General features: G+C 36.8%; 1 protein-coding gene across 2 annotated transcripts in view; it reads right to left on the bottom strand.

Annotated features, from left to right (window-relative positions):
* ANO10 (anoctamin 10) overlaps positions 1-21,032 on the bottom strand; it is a 121,926-nt gene that overhangs the window by 28,223 nt on the left and 72,671 nt on the right. For both annotated transcript variants that reach the window (XM_066571623.1, XM_066571631.1), the window contains exon 12: positions 13,356-13,472. In XM_066571623.1, coding sequence (XP_066427720.1) covers positions 13,356-13,472 — 117 coding nt within the window. The remainder of the gene's footprint in view (positions 1-13,355; positions 13,473-21,032) is intronic.

The raw sequence follows: 21,032 nt of genomic DNA, 5'->3' as shown, positions 1-21,032 counted from the left end.
GTGTTTTTACAAGTGCTTTTTCTTCTCAGTCCCCAGTAATTTAATCTCTAGCTGAGTGCATGGCAAATATTAACAAAGTGCATTCACTGAGGAGGAAGTGAAAGAAAATTTGTTGAGTAGTAAGTAGTATTTAACTCAAGTATTTAACAAAGCTACAACTTTTGAACATATTCTGTGAAAAAATAGTTCTTATCAAGTGATATCTGAGATCTCTGCTGATATCAATGCAAATAACAAGGCATTTTTAAGAAAATTACCTCTATTTGCCTTTTCTAGCATAGTTACACAATACATAATGCATTTTAATAGGTTTGTTTATAATAATTTATAGCTTGCAGAAAACATTTGTGAAATAAAGTCTTTCCAGAAACTCTTGGTATAAATAATGACCTCCTACATTCTTGTTAACAAAAAGTTTACCTCCTAACACATTGTTGTAGCCTAACAGCCTCATTTAGCACCAGTATTATAATGACACTGGCAGAATACAAAAAGCAGAGATGCTATGGCAAGTATGAAACAACCATCCTTCTTCTTAAGTTCCAGCTCTAAGGAAGTACAACCGCTCTGGTTTTCTTGCCATTGAAGTTGGGACCTTAATTGTGAGATACCCTCTCTTTAACCTTGTCAACAAAAACAGAACGCAGAATCTGAATTTAAAAAGTAGCATTTAGCAGTAGCAAGCAAGCTTAGAAACACAGTCAGAGGATACAAGATAATTTGACCTAAAAAAGCTAAGAGGCTTTGGGCATTAAAGCCGACTCTCAAATGTTTATCTTAGCGCAACAGTTTTGCCCTCAAAGCTACCCAGTACGATTAATGTTTGCTGGAAAATATTATGCACACACAATACCCAAGTAGAAAGAAAGTAACTTTTAAATGCATATCCTCCAGGGAAAGCAGTTGCCTAGAGTCAGCTGAACTTTTCAAAACCTGCTTATTGTGACTATAAAGATGCCTTTAAGAAAATAAATAAAGTAAATCAGTAGTTACAAAGGAACGACACAACTCAAGTGGTAGGCAGAAAGCAGGGGCTGCTGGAATTCAGCCACACATTACGGAGGTGCTGGCCAGAACTCCCTAAGCAAAATGTCCCCCTAGAACTACAGGAGATTCCAAACAGAAATATTCAACTTATGTATTTTTAAGTACTCCTTGCATGAAACAAAGCCTTCTGCACATAAGAAAGCTAATTACCCTCTCATAAGAAAGCTAATTACTAATGGAATGTTTAATTTATAATTAAATTAAAATTTCAGATGCACAATACAACTTTATATAAGAATCACACGTAAATAACGCAATATATGCCTGAATATGTACCTATTCCTCATCAGTGCAATATTTTCTTCTTCCATAAACTTAACAAAGTTTGAAAGACTGGACTTTTAAGTGTCCCAGTCCAAAGTGACAGAGATGACCTTAGCTATTCTTAAGAAAGTAAACGATATCATGGCACTGTCACGTTGTGGTGTAACCGCCGAGCATACTTTAAAGACACAACGGGCCATGAGATCAAACCAAGTCATGGTATCTTGTCTAATGACATTTACCAAACTGGCAGTGCTCCAGACTTTCCATGTTTTGGCAGATGAAGCAATTTTCCGTGAAAAATGAACAGGAAAGTACCCTTAGCACCTAATATCCCCACTCTGGTGGCAAGAAACAGATTAGGTAAATCAATTCAGGTACTGTAATCAGGTGGAAGAAAAGAAACTACAGGAATCCTGCCAACTTGAATTTCCCCAAATTTGGTAATCTGTCTGGCATTCATTGTCTTAGCAAAATGTTAACCTGGCCTGCAAGAAAGAGAACTATTTGTACCAATGCACATTATTTAACCATCTATACACAAACAGAGAAAAAAAGGAGTCAGCTAAAGCCCTGAAGCATGTGATTTGATTACACTAATTATCTTAAAGCAAATTTGCAAGCATCATTAACAAGCTAAAAGTAAATCATGCCATCATATTTTCCACAAAGCCCATAAAATAAAGTTACAGAAACTCAAAATCATGTATTACAGAAGGCAAAAGGACCTCCATGACAATTTGGCCAAATATCTCTTCTCATATATAAAAGCTAAATTTTTTTTTCCCACCAAACTCAATTGAAATATATTAAAACATCTGCAAATAATCATCCTATATCCTTGGCATCAAGAATAATGAGTTGTGGCACTGCTTCCTGAAGAATACTGTAGACCCTAAAGCCAAAAATGGTTCAAAAGGGAACAGAATGCTACCATGGAAGAAAGAATAACTGAAGATTACTAAATACAAAGATACTGCATCTGTCCTAGAAAAATCAGGAGCTAGAAATGACTGGAAATTGTGGGAGTTTTAGGAGGAAGTACAGCACCTAGTTGCCATTTTTCTAGACGTTGCTAGTTGCTCTTTTCTAGATGTTTGTGGATGCTGGTAGAGATGGCATACTATCTTTGATGAAAGTTCTTTTCATCCCTCATACACTTGTTTTCTAGTCTGGACCAACATCCACCTATTTTCACAGATACAAAATCATGCCTCCTTTATGCAATGTCTGATTTCAGACACTGGACCACATGACCTTTTCATCAAGAAGTCACGCACTAGCAAATACATACCTACATAGCTTACATAACGACATCTCTCACCCTTTTCTTCATAAGCTAAATAAGTTGTCCCCAAATAATCCCCCCTGTATTATGGCAGCAAAGGTTACAAACTGCTGGTTCAGGCTGTCACATAATTTATGAGAATCACTTGTACATGTATTAAAAAGAACTGCTGATACTGAAACAAAAAGCTTATAAATGTCCCTGTGGTAGATAGAGATTTCTCACAAGCATCTTAAATGTGCATTAGCTGGAAAAAGTATCAGAGCTTAATCTCTGCAGACTTTCTTATCATCATCATCATCATCATCATCATCTCCTGCATTCTTGTACACCATCAGAGCTCCTTTCTGATTCCCTAATCATACAGGCCCATTAAGACATGCCAAAACCAAGTTCCTTTCACAATACAAGTGCCACCAGTCTCCTCATAAGAAAGCTAGTTGGTTGCAGGAAATGAAGATAAAAGCAAGTTAGAACTTCTTTCTGGTTGATGCCTCACACATGCTTCTAGTGAAGTGACTCAACATAGGGTCCTGGTTTTGTTGCCTGAGGTGGCACAGGGAAAAAAAGGGACTCTCCATTTTCTTTCCCTTTCATGCACAGACCCTCTGCATCTTCCTCAGACACTGGACATCCTGTCATGCCCTGCTAAGGGATCAGATTTTCTGCAGTTTCTCATAATTTACCAGTTTTATTCCAATTAAGCAATGTCCACCACTGAACAGTGTATCTCCACCACAGTTACAAAATCATTAGTGAAAATACTACTTTCCTCACCATATCTGTGAAACACATATACTATATTTTGCTGGTGTTGTTCAGCCACACATACCTATCAACTTGGAGTTAGTGTGCTTACATCTCTACTATTGACAGAGGTTGGGCTTTTTTGTTGTGACACATGCACGTTTTTACAAAGCAAATCTCCCATACAGTTCAAAGTGTTCCAGAAAGAAAAAATATGGATTTTATTTTAATCATCCAAAGCAAATAGGAGAAAACTCCAAAAACCTCTCTGACAAAATGTCACTCTGCAGGAAGTGTTTATTTTAAAAGTATGACCTTTCCTTGTCCACAAGGAGCTTCAGTTATACCAATTAGCTCAACATGGGGATGTGGGCTGGATGACTTCTCGCTGTCCCTTCAAAACTACACCAGTCTATAATTCTGTGAAATCACAAACTCTTAAAGAACGTGTTTAAATACAGTTTAGGTGTCAGTCTGGATACTGGTAAAGGGCAAAATTATTTAAGACATTGTAGCAAAATTCCTTATATCCTGGATACAGCAAGTCTTAGAAAACAGGTACTAATACAGAACACATAATTGCTCATTATCTATGAACAAGTGGGTGGTGTCTATTCTGCTACAACAGAGATACCATCAGACATAATTATTTTTCAGCTGACATGGATGAGCATATGTAGAGTTTGCAGAAGCCTTCAAATACAATGGAGTTAAAACAAATAAAACCACCTTTGTTGGACCAAGCTGCTTCATATCTGTCTGTTCACTTGGAAGGTTTTCTTCAGCACAAATTTGACTACATTCAAATTTTTGAATTATCACAAATTTTGAGAAGCAGCAAAAAGGACAAGTAGACAAAACTGGGTTGCCAAATAATATGCATAAATTACAAGATTATAAATGAAATATGAATTGATAATTTGTTCTAGGAAATTATGAGTGGCAGAAAAACCCCAAGCCAAAATTCAAATGTTGCCATATGTTGGGAACTCAGTGACTCCTAGGGAATGATAATTTGACTAAGAGTCAATCACTTGCACTACCTGCCAGGCAGGTGTCCTCAAGAGACAGAGGCATTCAAAGACTGAAGCTTCCTGCAGTGCAGTCTTTGCATAGTTTTGGAGAAGGAAGAGCAACCATTCCATCCATCCTGAACTCCAACCAGGTGAGAGGGTGAGGGAGAGAAAAGTTAATGCTTTAAGGCAGGTTTGTAGAAAAAAAAATCGTCTTAATGGATATTACTGGTACAGAGCAGTAGTCGGGAGATGTACTGCACAAATTGTCACTGCTTGTGTGACAGGAATCCAAGCCATGCAGGATAGGATTCACTCTGTGACAGTCAAAGAAGTGCTCTTTGCAGAAGAGATCCCTGATAAGATTTAAGCTCGAGCCATAGCTGTAGGAGAAAGTATAACGAAAGAAGGTGATGAGCATGGATTCAGTAAGGGACAGATCAAAGCGTCAGTAGCTTCTCCTCTCTTTGCAACACAGTCCTTGACTGTACCAAGGGATTTTGCTGTCTCTTGTGAATTGAGTGAAAACATTCTGTATTTATATACACTGGTGACACTGTTTATACCTGGTTTGCCTGTACATACCTGTGATTATAAAATAACCTGTGGGCTGCCCATTAAAATAATGCCTCCAACTAACAGCTTCAGATCAACACCGTAGATTGAAAATTAGAGAAAATAATACACAATGGAGACAAGTATCAATTTTTACCTTTTTAAAATCACCCTCTCAATACACTTTCAACTATATCAGCTCTTTAGATGATGGGAGAAGGTACAGAATTAGGTATTTGAAAGGGTCAGAAGTAGCAGTCCATGAAATCACCTTTACAAAGTTCTCTGTGATGAAAGTGTGAAAAACATTTGCAGAAGGACTACTCTAACACACCAAAAGCATGTGCTACAGTTATGTATTTACAACACAATTAAGTATTAATACACACTATTGAATTTAAACAAAATGTACACACATTAGCTACTTTTTTTTCTTTTTATGTTATCCAGACAAGCAATTAACATCTCATTTTGAAATAAAAATTAATCAATATGGCAAGAACTTGACTATTTGCCACGAGTTTTACTGAAATGGCAAATATATATCAGAGTGCTATTTCTCATACCACAGAAGTGTGAGTATTGAAGGCAGCACCAGGAGGCAGAGATTTTTTCAAAATCAAAAATAAACAGAAGCCCAGTGGCTGTGTAGGCAACATGCCCTAGTGAAGATTTGTTCTTAGAATCACCATAATCAGGCTGTGCAGCATGTGCAAAGACTCAATTGTGGTACAGGTTTCATCACTAGCAGCATGCAGATATGAACCCACTTCTAAATTTTTTCCTCTTTTTCAGGAATTCTGTGGGTTCCTGCTCTTTGGTCTCCAGTTACACCTGAGAAAGAGCACTTCCTGTAGACAGGATGACAGAGATCTTCTTGGGAAGACTGGTGGTAGTGGTATAATCAGTAATAGCTAAACACCTAAAATTTGCCTGAAATCATCATCTCCAAAAAGTTGAGATGTATCCTACTAATTGTCTTCCTGCTCACAGATAAAGTTTTCCAGAGTCAAGTTTAATTATTTCAAATAAACTAGCATTTCCTCTTAAAGTCCATTGCTCTCACTGGGATCTTTTGAGGTGGCATAGGGAAAAGGATATTTAAAATGCTGTAGGTGTGTAGGAGTCCACAGCTGCTTGCTATACAAATACTGTATTTTTTATCATCAAATTCTCTTCAATTCTATAAAGACAATCCCATTATCAAAGCATGGTAAGTGTGACCAGGTGGAATTCTTTTCTTTTGAAGGAATTTTAACATGAGAAGAGATTTAATTTTTACTTCTCATCTAGTTCTTCACCTTCTCAGTAACAGGTACAACACATTTAGAAGTCTGTAACTACAGACACATGAGTGCCCTGTAAGAGGCTGTTACCAGAGTTCCTGAGATCAAATCTCACTGTGCACTTTACCCTCATTTGTATGGGAAGTGGAACAGCCTCTTGCCTTGCATTCAAACTAGTACACACATAATTGGGAACCCCACTGGGTTCTGAAACTGTGAAAGCCTCATGTAGCTGCAGCAGTCTTACAGTAAGAACAATTTTAACCTAGTTTTTATCCTATCCCCTTATTCCAGGTTTCCTTGTTGAGATCATATCTTGTCAGTGACGTAGGACATCAGGCAAAATGAGAGTACTGAACTGACTGATGTTCATTCCACCATCAGGCTCTAGATCAGGATGTGAAAAAAAGGTAAAATGGGGTTATCTTTCCAGAGAGATTCAGCTGTTATGGAAACATAACCTGATGCGTAATTTTACCCCAAGCAACAGCCACAGAGTTGGCTGAAACAGAAAGTTACACCTGCTGGAAAGTTGGTCCATTATTTGTTTCTGTTCCTATTAAGAGCATGCAAAAGTACCATCTACCATCTCAATATGCCTATTAAATAGTTTATATTTATACTGTTAGCTCTCAAGGGTCCCATAGTTCAATGCTGAACTTATTCCAAACCAGATAAACTTGTTGACATCTCACCTTCAGCTGAAAAGTAGCAAATGAGGAGACACAAATCTCCTTCCCAAATTTGTTTTTACTTTTCCTTTCTTCAAAGAACACAATTTATTTTTGTTCTGCTAACACTTTACTATTGAAAGAAATTTTCATTAACATGCTCTCCAGCAAGCTCCTGGATTAAAGGAATTCATGTTTAAAATACCCTGTCAAAACTATGTTTGAGCACAGTCTGTTCTGTGACTGGGTGCAAGTCTTTCTAGGCTTAAAAAAACTGCTACGAAAATACAATGAATCTTACTTGCATTATATCCTGCTGCTACCAAACATATGCAAATGTTATATTGACATGTCTGAAAGTGTTCTTCCTATTCCACAGGAAAAAAATTGAATTTGTGAAGTTGAAGTAACAGGTTTGCCCTCTTAAAAAAACCTACAGCAACCAACAATGATTAGCAATGCTTGTATTTTAACATCAGCTGTGAGTTTTATCTGATTACACAAATCCGTAGAGTCAAAGAAAAAAGTGCAGCCGCATATTTCTTCAGAAAGAAATGAGGCTTTTTAAAAAATATTTTTTTTCTTTAGAAACAATGCTATTTTCAAGGATTTTTTGGTGGTAAAGTGGTGTCAAAACATAAAACAAGCAGTTTATTTACTTGTATTCTGTTTTAACCTAAATTCAATGTTTGAGCCCAAATTTCTTCAGCCTTTCCTACAGGCTGTTTTGCAAATCTTAGATTATTTGAATGAAATCTTTTCATGTCAGCTACTTGCCCTTCCTCCTGTCTGACTGCAGCCTTGTGTTTGTTCAGCATTGCCAGCAAGCGTGGCACAAGCTTCAGCGGTGTTTTGAGGGCAGTCCTGAAACTACAGGTCCCTCTAAATTCTAGTAATTATAGCATCAAATAAGGCAGAATCCAGGAGTTTGGTTCAGACTCACAAAAAACTGTCTTCAGTTCCCATTTTGCATGATAAATAAACAGGATGTTAAGAACTAATGACTTATGCTCTTCCAATGTTAGACAGTTAAAAACAAAGATCCTGTTCTCTTCCTTCCCCCACAAAAAGAGAAGGGTCCTTTCTGAGGCTCACTGATAAGTGAAGCAGCTCTTGGCCCATCACCTCCACAGTCATATTTTGAGACACATGATATGCTAGCACACAGAAAATCTCTGCAACAAAAACAGCTTGAAGAGGTGCAAGGAGAATGCACAAATGTCACACAGTACAGAAGACCCTTAAGTTAGCAACACTTCTGTTTTGATCTGAGCTAAAGGAAGCTGCTCTCAGAGAGGCTACACACTCTAACAGGCCAGCACAGAGTATTCCTGCTGGAAAGGATGTGATTAGTGCTAGTGGGTACTATTCCCAGGGGAAATGGCAAGGTTCAGCAAATGCAGTCAGAAACCAGAAACCTTGCCATTATTAAAGCTGCTGCAGTGTAGTGAATTGCAGTGATAAGGCACTGAAATTACTTGAATCAGGTTTTCACCGAGAAAACAGCAGCTTTCATATATCAAAATACCTGCAGAGGGAGGGACAAAGGGGTTAAACTTTCCATATGATTGCACCTAGGTGAACAGACACCTGTTTCTTTCTGTCATTGTCTCACTATCCTTTTCAAAAAGAAGCTTGTAAACACACTGTCATGTTTTGAAGAAGCCTCTGGTCAGTGATGATGATGATGATGCAGAGATCAGTCACAGTATTCCTAATTTCCTGCATTTCCTTGAGAGGGAACTGAGACACAAGACCCATTTTCAGGAAAAGGTTGACATTGCTGGAGAAATCCTAGTGAATGCTGCACCTACTGTTGCTTAAAAAAACTTGTTATTCTACTGGAAATGATTAGCAAGGAACAATACTGACATACAAACACCTGGACATCACTCTAAAGCAAGTGAAGCAATTGTTTATGGATATCCAGACCATAGCGCTGCCATTAAGCAATTGCATATGGATGGTACAACTGCCAAGGGAGATACTGTATGAAAGAGCAAAAGGTCTTAACTGCATTATCACTCTCTGAACAGAAATACACCAGGGAGGATAAAGGAGGCATCTTTTCATGGCTGCTGTTCACTAAGCCTGACCCTTTTCATTACTGCCAGTTGAGGAAGGGTGACAGCTGTCAATCAGCTGACTGGGCCCTTCACTCATGAGCCTGTTATCTGTCTGGAGTCGCTTTCTGGTGGAATATTTACAGATGGACACCAGATACCTAACAGATGGACTCGCTTCTTCAGAGGAAGCATTGAAAGGCTTCACATATCAGAAGGAAAAGGCATTCCTGTTAAAAGATACTGCCCACTGATGGCTAGAACACTAAGGAAGGAGTCAAGAGCACAGGGATGTCAGGATATTTATAGATTAGGTCCCCTTAGAGGTAAGGGACGGGTATGAAACTGGGAAGGGATGCACAGAGCAAAAAAATCCTCCGTATCTGCATTTCTGCTCCAGCTTAAGGACAGTTTTTGTCCTCTATAGTTACTCTGAAAAAGCCAATTCTTGCATGAAAATGTATTTCTCTATTGTTGCCATCAGGGCTATGTTTATCTTCCTCAGAGACTGGTGCAGGAGATACCATAAGGAAAACATCTTTACCCGATTTATGTAATTCAGGTGTTTTAATGCAGAAGTACCACAAAAAATGAGCATTTTCATATCAACGAGCTTGTGCTTTCAGACCTGGTATTGATGCTGTGTAAGTAGTTGCACTTTGTGAAAAGATAGGCATTCCCCATCAATGTCAATCAGTGTTAACACTCTATCCTTCCTTGAAAAATATTAACTAGCTATACATTATCTTGGAGTTGATACTATCTGTACTTCATGATCAGAAAATAATGGCATAAATAATATTTTTTTTTCCAATTGAGCTATCTTTTGTCTGGGTCTAGTTTCGTGCAGAAAAAAGGTACATATTTAATGTTTGCCTCAGTTGGAAGAAGGTAATACTAGGAAGATCTCCTAATACCTGAAAACATGACTATAATCTAGTCCATAAAATGAAAATTATGCTGTTTCATCTGTGGTTGTCTTGTGTTTCTGGAACTTAGACCTTTTATAAGGATATATGGCTGACCCAACTCCAACCACGAGGGCTTTTTGTCTACTCATTAAGCTTTGATCTATCCAGAAGCTGAAGTATTTATTAGTGAAACTTTTACTGTCACTGCCCTGAAAATGCTAGATAGTGACCTCACACAAGTTTGACATCATCACCATGTACAATGTATGCAGTGGTAATTCCTGAACCACTGGAGAATTAACTGACTGTTCCTATGCTGCCTGCAGGCACATTTATACTCAGGCTTCCCCAAAATAGGAACTAGACCAAAGAGCATGGCATGCTTCTGTGCTTGTAGCAAGTAAGGCACCAGAGCAGAGTATTGCAAAGATGGATGCAGGGAGAGTCTCAGGCACCTCACTCCACTTTACGAAGTGGCTACTTCCCCAGGAAGGATCCTGATGGGCCCATCACCCTGGCAATACCCATTTCTAGTTGCCCATTATCCAGGCTTCCTTCCAAGCAATAAAGAACCTGACAACTTTAGGGAGTGTGAAAGGAGTTGCTCCTACTCTCCTTCCAAGAATCTTGATCCATAATCTCTTTAGTCCTCTACAATAAAGTTCACATTAATTTATTTTCTGGCCCTGCTTCCCCCAAAAACAGAGGCTGACCAGCCTCCTCTATCATTCTTTACATTGAAGGATACCAGGGAAATTTGAAGCAAAATCTACAGCTGTAGCACATCCCTCAATCTGGATTCAAAAAGATGAACATACTTTGTCTTGAGTTACATTAACAAACTTTGTTATGATACTAGAACTGTATCATAACAAAGTATTTCTCAAAATTCCCATTATTCAACCCATAAAATCACATTATTCAACCCATTCAACAGTCTACCCCTTTTCAACAGTCTTAAACTATGTAAAGAAATGTTTCAAAGAAACATTTCAGGAGTTTCTAAAAACCTTTCCTAAAGTATGAGAACTTCAAAACAAGACTGACATTCCAATATAAAATGACTTCTTTTTTTTTTTTTACGGCATTTTTCACCCTTCAAAGAAGGATTTTTTTAACAAGCTCTAATTTTGACTATTCATCTCTGTTAGAGACCTGAGACACTCTAGTCTCTAAAATCCCTTTCAAATATACACTCAAGTCTTCAAATGGATTTGAACACAGAATAGTTACAGTCCCACTGCACCATGTTAAAAAGCAATTAGCTTGGCATTAATGAAAATGTAAAAGTACTCCCACTGCCTAAAGTTAAGGATCCCAAACATAATCAATACAACTGTTCAAGCAGCTGTATTAGGAGATCTTCTCTCTATGCACTATATACAGAGCCCAATGATCTGTTTTGGCATCTCAGAGGTTTACAGTGTGGCATTGTTAATACCCTTCTAATAGCTACATCCCAAGACAGCAGTACTCCAAAAGATTATATGGTAAAATACAATGGAATGCATGTCTGGATAGCATCAAGAAAGGAATGTGATGCATACTTGCACAAAAGTATACAAACTAGTTTCTCCATTACACTTGATCCCACAACATATTTACCCCAGATATTTATGCCTGTTGTTTTAAATACATATTTTGGGGGATTTTGTTGTTCTTATTTTTTGCTTCAAAATAAGATATACAGCATAAATTACCATGCTGACTCTCTGTAACAAGAGGAAGAAATAGAAAATGTGCTTCTCAATGAAATGTTTTGGTATCTTCTTGCAGTGCCAATGTACTACTTTTAAATGCAGATATTTTTCACTCAAAAAAACACTAAACAACAAGGAAGAAGGTCCAAATATCTATAAATCTGTGGCATATATAGCACAGTATCAATCAGAGGAAATCTAAAAAGGTGATGGCATATACTTGCATTTAAGCTACCTATCAAGGCACTTGAAACTCAGCCAATACTCTTCCTAGATCCTTTAGGAAGTCTGAAAGCACAGGTGAGAACTAGGCCAGGCTTCTGATTTTTGCTGAAATTCAGACTATTTGCTGCTGAATTAATGAAGTAACCCTGAAAAACTGGGAATCAGGCATATGAAGACCTAACTGCTGACATGCACACTCACATTGAAAGAGACTCTGTATATATTCCAGCTGGAGCATTGTGACCAAAGGTGACTATATTCACTTGGCCTTAACATTCCAGTGGGTGACCTAGTTTTGCCTGTCTACAAAAGGAAAACAGAGAAAAACAGCTGAAATAGAAATGTAGTCCTGTTCCTTTTAGTATTATCTAAAAACCCCATGAGATCCCTGGTCAGGTCCTGGTAACTTCATATCAACCTACTAGAGAGAAACAAAACAAAATTATCAGGCATTAGATACGACTGTAATTTGGATTTTGTTTGTTATGGCTGATTAAGAAAGACAGCACTGACCTCAACAGTGATGTTCTAGTATCACACAAAACTGTGGGATTTTAACTACAAAAGGCAGTGTATTGTTTGATTCAGTTTGTTCAGAATCAAGAGATTATTTTGTGACATGCAGCTACAGTAGATGCTTCAAAAAGTGACCTTCCATTTTACACACATAATAAATAGTATAGAGGAGTTTACACACGTGCATGTCAAGCACACAAAGAACATATTCATGTAAAACCACCATTTGAAGTGTGAAAACATCTGAAATAGCCAGAAATAGGGAAACCAGTCTCTGCAGCTCAGTGCTGGAGTTTTTATTCTTAGTTTGTTTTCTGATATGTAAAATAGCTTAGAAATCCCATCCCATCTAGCATTGTACAGTCAGAAACTCCTAAAGAATGCCACCACTGCAAAACCAGCTCTGTAGGATCTCTGTTATCCTACTGAGCTAATCCCATGCAACTCTTCATATCTTGTGATCTCCACCACTGACTCTATGGAATTATTGGTTAAAACGAAATTTTCAGTAAAACAATTCAGTTCCTTATTTTCCTAAATTGCTTTGGAATGTTTGTAAAGTATATTGTAGAATATACACTTTTACACAATAAAATGAGACTACTGTATGGACAGTAAAATAAGACAACATCACTATTTCCTCACGTGTATATACTTCTCAACACAATTATTTCAAACATGTTCAGACTGTTTACAATTTCTGATTACTACTAGAGCCAAGTTAACTGTTTACTTGTGATGGTATTTCAGAAATGAAAGAAATTCTAGTGTTGTAATAACAAACACCTCCAGGAGTTGAAATGAGATTTCATAGAGCCTAATGTCCTTTAAAAGTGACAATATAAACAGAGTATGCTTGCACACACGAGGACAACAGACATTATAAGGTGCCACACTGCCAGTCACACCAGGAATTTCAAGCTGTCTGAAAGGGCACATCATTTTCCTGGTGTGGATTTGCATATATTGGTGGGTTGGAAGGACAGACAAATATGTCAAAGCTCTCTGCTCTACTTCTTAAGTAATGATGGATTAAGAGAAAATGAAGCTGCATCTGAAATGCTCTTACCTGTTGTTTGAGCGCCTCTAAAGATTCAAATTCCAATTTGGCGAGTTTCATCTGGATATCTCTTGGTTTATCAGGAATTACAAACGCCATGATAAACTTTATTGCTAGTAGCAAGTGCTGTGAAAAAAAAGGAAAAAGAAAAATGTTGTTTTATAGAGTTTGAATCATGGAGAAAACAGCATAATATTCCTAAATTTTAGTAATAGAGGTATAAACAATGATTTCTTGTGACACGTACAACACAGCTCACTATAACCACATTAAGGCTCAGCTACTCCATATTTTTTCTGTTTGCAGTCATTCATAATTTGAATCTAAACACAGATAGTCTGCCTTATTTCCATAGTAATCCTATTTTCACTATATACTATAACATTCTAATTGAATTTTGTATTTGTGATTCCAGATAAAATAATAGCTTTTAAAATGTATTATTGGTGTACAGGAATTGAATATAGTATATACTGCACCCAGTATATACAGTTTCAGAGTGAATTTTTTTACATGCATATAAATATATATATACACACAAATATAATCCTTAAAGAAGTGGCACACCCATGAACAGAAACTTTTCAGGAAATGGAGAAACATTCCATATATAAGATGTCAAATCAGTCATAATTTATTGCAAAATTAGAGACTGAGCAGTCTCTAAATTTCACTTAAATACGCACGATCTCACAAAACACAAATGCCAAACTGTCAAGTCAGTAGTTCTGTTTCTTCATTTATGTCAACTACAATCTAAATAATAAATCTTCTTCTATCAAGGCCCGAGCTGACAATATACTGCATATTTGTAAGCAGGAACTTGCTCCCAGCTGAGAAAGATAAAGCAACACTCAAATGTGCCTTTTATGTTATATGTGTGCTTAACTTCAAGCACATGCTTACATCGCCATGATGATACTCATGGAGATGCTTAAATTCAGGTAGCACATACAAAATACTTCCCAAATTCTCCCAAATTTTAAAATATAAAATGAAGCAGAGCAGTGCTCCTCTCTGAAATACCATCTTGCTGAACTGTATGATCTTAATGGACTTGGGCACACAAATAACAACATAACAGACAAAAAAAATCCATCAGATTATGGTATTACACAAGCAAGAAGCTAATGAAAATACTACAGGCTTCAAAGGAGCTGTGATGAAATTCTAAACAAGCTAATATATAAGAATTAAAGTAAAAAGTATGATTATGGTAACAAGAGACAAAGAGCCATACGTTTAAATATTTCTTGAAATGTATTGCAGAAACATAGTAGGTCAAAGAAACAAACATTACAAGGAATAATACCTTCTTTAAAGAGGTGAAAGAAAGGCTGAAAATTGATACAATGAACAAACAAAGACTAAAAGTTTAATGAATCAACTGGTATTGATTTGTGTGTAATGCAATGATTAATACCACATTATTAAAAAAATTATGTCAACAGTACAACATTCTCTCCCTCATTTAGATTTTCCTTTCCCCCTCTAGTTAATACTGTCTGCTACTAAGAAACCTTTTTTCCAAAACAAAAAAGATAGCAAATAATGTTGGTTTATGATAGAAACACACAGCAATAAAATATGGATCAGAGTCAGCTCTGGAGGAATTTCTTAAATGGAAAAAGGTAAAATGTTGAAAACAACAACTGATCAAGACAAACAATATTCCTATGCAGAAGTCATAAGTAATCACAGGTTGAAGGGGGAGTAACTAACTCACCGATAAAATTTTGATGTGTAAATGTAAAAATAAAGAGATCAAATTGGGAATTACTCAAAACTAAATAACAGAATGGGGCTAAAATCTTATGCTTAAGGCAGAATTAACAAAAATTGAGGTATCCGGAGAATGATATTTATCTGAAAAGTTACAATGAACAGTTAAAAAGAGCATCACACAATGTCACTTCTAGATGCCTAAAGTCCTTTGCACTGGGGTTCATCTCACATTACTCAACCAAAAAATAAAAGTATTTTTGAAATCATATTAAGGAGTGAAAATCAAAGTTTGCAACTTTTGTAATTATTCAAGCACTGCCTCTTGAGGAATTTTAAAAAACATGAGCCAAGTGAGTAACTTTACACAGAGACTTCAAAGTAGTTCCAAATTCAAACAGCTTTTAAGAAAATACAACAAATAATTTCAAGGAAATGTAAATAATATTATGGAGGATAGAGACTGCCTAAGTTTTTCCCATTTCTAATACAGGTGAGGAAGGAATAGAAGAGACATCTAGGGAAATCAGAGCAAAACCCAACAAAACCACTGCATTTAATCATGGAAAACATTGTATCTTTTAAAATAAATTTAGAAGAGCAACATGTTTTAAATTGCTTTACTATGTAATGACTTTTACTGCGGGATTACCTTGTCAGAAATTAGTTTTCATGCAAGCACTACTCAGCCAACAAACACAAAGATACAGTCTTAAACAAGAAGGCAGAACCTCTGACTCATCTTCAAGCCAGAGCGGGATCAGAAGTTGGAGTACAGATGTGGGAAGTCACTACTTTTGCCTGCCCCACTGCCATGTCTTTCCTAGGCATCCACTAAAAGCCATTGTTAAAAAAAAAAAAAATTAAAAATTACAGGGTTAGGTAGACCTTTGGTTTACTCTTCTGAATGGCTTTTTAATGTTCTTTTCCCTCCCATGGAAACAAAACTTTACCAGTCATAAAGTGCCCAGACTGTGGGGGATGTCCCTGTGTGCAAGACCTGCAACTTCAGAAAACACACTGGACTTAACACACTGCAGATTGAGCTCAAGCCCACCTCGTAACTCCCATGAACCTGAAAAAAGCCAGCAGATAAACAGCCTCCCTTGGATAACTTTTCCAGCTGTTCATATTGCAAATTTAGAACAGTATTAATAAAACTGTCAAGGCAGAAATTATGAATCTGGGTCATGTGATGCATGAAACCTCTTGAAAATAAATGGTTATTAACAGTTTATATTTCATTTTGAAATTGTAATTTGACAAAGGAAATGCAAGTAGTTATTCAAGAGAAATTGAAGGAAAAAGTAGGGAGTTGAGTAGTTAAGTTTATTATTTTAGTCACATTCCTATACTGATTTCTTAATCTTGTTTAGTGTAACTCCTGGAAGTCAGATCCACAAAAAGCAGGTATCTGCTTTGAAAAAAGAAATGTCTAAGGAGTATGGTATAAATCACCAGAAGACAAGATTTAGTTTCATTACATTAACACTAGTATGAATATGTTATAAAACCAAAATACTAAAGTTTATCCAAATTTGCTACACTAGCATGAATGTATTTGTTCAATATTAAAAATATCTTCATAGTGCTGGTTTTTTGGTTTGGATTTATTTTATTTTGGGGGTTTTTTTGCTGAAACCAGGTTACAAACCCAATCATTATTTCTATCTGCAACCATTAAAAAGCAGTGAAAGGCAAGAACATGCCTTTCATGATTACAAGAGAACTATTCCACTGTGAGCAAAACCCAGGGTAACATTCCCACAAGCTGTAAGTTCTCCAATGCCAACAGCAAAGTCCCCTCTCATTTTGCAGTGTGCCAAGTGAACACACAAACAGCACTGAACCTCTTCCCCCTGATAAATGCAATGCCATCAAACTTGTGGTCCCATGCCAGGGGCTTGGTGAGCCAGAAGAACTATTCTGTTCTGCAAAGCCACCAACAAGAGCAGAAGCAGCAGCTGTGTTTTGCAGCAGTGGGTCCCCAACCTCACCTCTTCCAAAACAAAAATTGCCAATTAGGGTTAAATTCCTGAAATTATGAACAGTTAATTTGATTTCTATAGTGGATTTACCACAGCAATTCCTGACAAAATCTACTCAACTGAAGAAAAAAAAACTAAAAAAACAGTAGCTGTGCTGCTGGTTAGCTGATAAAGTGCATTCCAAACATCAGCTTGGGGAGACATTAATAAAATTTTGCATCAAAAGTCTATTTTATAATCTACTACTTATAGAAACTTTCAATTAAAATCAGAAATCTGGACCTAGACTAGCCTAGAACCAGTCTATACTCTGAAGCAAGGTGGTCTCTGGTTACCAACTGCACAAGTGAAGAAGCCAACACCTGAGAACAGCTCCTCATTTGAACCTCTGTCCTCTGCTGGCCTTTGCCAAAGGAAAGTATCAGAGCAAAATCATGTTGCTGTCAGAGAAGGCAGGGAGATCATTAGTTTCCTTGCTAGGACTCCAGATCACAGTATTCTGACATTAAAATAAGCTAAGTTCAAACACTATGAACAGACAAAACAAAATAAAACAAAACAAAAACACAACCAAAAAAACCCCAAAAAGCCGCCAAACCAAATTTTATCTTTTAGTGGCAACAGTTTTTAGTTTAGTGGGTCTTGCATGTTTCTGAGAGGAGAAAAAAACACAGGAGGAAAGTGAAAAGCGATTCTGTCAGGGAAGCAATACAGGCAAAGAAAAATTTTCATAAAGCTCAGGAAGTTCAATTAAATTAAACTGTCTTTAATAGGTGTTAATAAATTTATGAGCAAACATTTCTGCAATATACATAAGAAGAAAGCATGAGCAGACCTCCCTTCCCTCCTGTAGACTGAACTGGCTTCAACAGAGAGCCTTGCTAATGAGACAGAATTATCACAGTAAGGGACTTTAAAAAGGGCCTTTCTTCTGCTACTCCAAAAAATGCTGCTTTTAAAATCACATAACCCATATATTATCATAGAATTTTTCTTTCAAAATTTCACTTCATCCAAAAACATGTCCAAAATCCTGGGAGAGGAGAGGGGAGAAATGACAAAAAAGTTATTATGTGTTGGATCTATTTCATGGTTTCTTCACCTCTCCCATTAATCTTCTCTTCCACAAACATCCACATGCACACACTCACAATCCTAACACCTGCCACAATCTGTAAGCTCCATCTACCCTATTTATTTATTTATTCCCAAAGCAGCATAGCCCATTTCTCCCTCATTTCAGCCTCCTTCCTGCTGAAACCCCAGGGAAACACTAGGACTGAAGTGCAGCCTTCCTGCCTCAGATCCAATGCCTTCTGCCACTCCAGCACAGTGAAATGTGCCTCAGTTCTCAACTGGAGTATGCTCAGTCCAGGTGAAAAGTTCATGTGCTTACACCTGATGTGCTTCTTTAAGACATTACAAAGCACATAAACTAGGGATGTTTCAGAAGCTTGTATCTTTGCCAAGTTGGGACAGTTTCTAATAGGAGCATCCCAAAGCACATTCTTTAGACCAGAGTGAAACCTCTGTCAGCCTGCACACTGCTACCTCAGAGCACAAATACAATGCCTCAACACAACAATAATCTGATTTTTATATATTTATAAATAGCCTATCTTTATTTCTTTACCTATAGATCTTCCACTTTCATAAAAGGTGCAAGGCATTTATTTAAAATACAAAACCTCAAAACTCCAAACTTAAAAGAACCTGTCTAGCAGGAAGAGTTTCAGCCTGTCCCATTAAAGTGTGGCTGAGGCAGATGCAAGTGAGCAGACGCTTATTACAAAACGTGTTGGGCAGCGTGAGCAGACAGCATTATCCGGTCCATTTATCATCTGTAACAGAGCATCCCTTTCCTCCCCTCACATCCTGAGCACACACACACACACAGAGGCTGCCCAAGGAAACCTGGCAGCTCCATTTCTGCCAGAGCATTTCACAGACTGTCAGAAGGGCAGGAGCAGATCACCCATCTTCTGTTGACCGCACCGGCACATTTGAAACCTGGACACGCTCAACGGAATGCTTAAACTTATGTTTAGTTTTAAGCATATCTATGAATATACTTAAGTTCAGAAAAACATTTAAGCCTGAAAATGCCCAAGTCATTTGCTGAATCTGGATCTTAAAACTGAATGGCTGAATCACAGTGCTTTCTTTTTTTCCTGGAGGTGGCTGAATGCAACATGTATTAAATTAATGAGTTTGAAAGGAAAAATGCCAGCTTGCACGGTGTCTTCTTGCATTTACACTTCAGAAACTGTTTTAGGTAGTGCAGAAATCCTGGTCTGTATTTTTACTACCAATCCACTGTAAAACGTCACAAGTAGAAATCTATGCTGAAAAGGATACCAGGTTTAATATGCAGTTCTGAGGTATATTTCAAAGTAAAAAGTATCAAACTGCATCATGAGAATCTGGGCTCATTTTACCAGCTCTGGTCTCTAGAAGCACTGAAACACACCTCTTTCCAGATAAGTCTGTCTTATGCCTTAAAACTAATTAATTGGTTTCTCTCAGAAGAAGCAAATTTATTTGCTGAATACTACAATTGCTTTATATACTATCAAAATGGAAAAAAAAAAAAGAAGAAGACATGTCCAGACTAGCACTGCTGAGCAAGAGACTAACAAATAAGACAACAAGAAAGGGTTTTTTTTAAGTAAACAAAAAAAGAAAAAGTTAAGATAATCTCTAAGGAAACAGATTCTGTGCTCATGTTTCCAGGAAGCAACTGCAGAAGCAATGAGTTAAGCAAAGCAAAAAATAAAATACTGCAAACATCATCTCCTAGTGAGGAAACTGGTCTTTTCTACCCTTACATATTTTTGTACTCTCCTTCTGTTTTCAAGAAGAACTCTAGAAGACTGGTAGGAAAGCAAGCACAGCAAGCCAGTCCTATTTCTGGAATTTAGTCCTGCTCTTAGAAAGCCCTAGAAAGTACTTAAATTATAATATAAAAATTATATAATATATCTAAATTAAATAGATATAAAACATGTCAATTAAATAAACAAATATTTATTAAATCAGGGGAAGTCAAATAAATATTCTATCAAGAGATATACTAATAAACTCAAAAGCACAAGTAATCTGGTCAGTTACATAATTGTGAGTATTTTTCTGTCTTATGGCACCGTCATGCTTTCTAGTAATTCAATATTTTCTTTAAAAACAAATTTTCTAATTGTTTATAACTTATTTTTACTAGTGTTTAAATCACAGCCATTACATATCATATTCAGCCAGTAATGTACTAAAGCATTATTTTATTAGGTTTTATTAGACTTTTGGAAAAGATTTAGAAGCCCAACTGTTTTCTGTAATTTTCTCCAACAATAACAATTAAGATGGGAGGCAGCCCAAAATCTATAGAAATTTTGTCACCAACTTACCTGGAACTGGAAAAAACCCATTAGTTAATTATTTCTCACCATGTACATATCTATTCAAGGCTTTTACAGATTTTTTACACTGGGATTTTAAGTCTACCTTCAAGACTGAAGTATGAAAACAAGAGGGCCAAGTGTTAGTAGAGAGGGTGTTTTATACCAAGCCATACATACATACCCAAGTAGCATTTCCCCCTCTCTCCAGGGAAATTGCAACTTTTTGTATCTATCACTACAAATTAAGGATTCAGCATGTTCTAGAAACACTTCCTGAAAGAAAAAATTCTAAATAAAAGGTCTTCTGGTATCAGTCTTCCACAGAGACTCCTAATTGACTGCAGCTTGGGAAAAAGCAGTTGACCTAATAATCTTGTTGTATAAACACAGCACATTCTGTGACACAAAATATTTTATGATACAGCACACTTGCAAAACTGTCTGTAAAAAGCCTCTATAAAACTCAAGCATACACAAATGAGCGTTTCAGACATGCTACAGGAACAAGATTTTTCTCACATTCATTTAATCCTGTAGTCAATTCAGAAGACATGAAAAAAATCACTGTAGGTGTAAATTTG

The sequence above is a fragment of the Molothrus aeneus genome, chromosome 1 (genome assembly GCF_037042795.1).
Source record: "Molothrus aeneus isolate 106 chromosome 1, BPBGC_Maene_1.0, whole genome shotgun sequence".
In the NCBI taxonomy this organism is placed as follows: domain Eukaryota; kingdom Metazoa; phylum Chordata; class Aves; order Passeriformes; family Icteridae; genus Molothrus; species Molothrus aeneus.
This window is presented reverse-complemented; position numbering and strand designations above follow the sequence as displayed.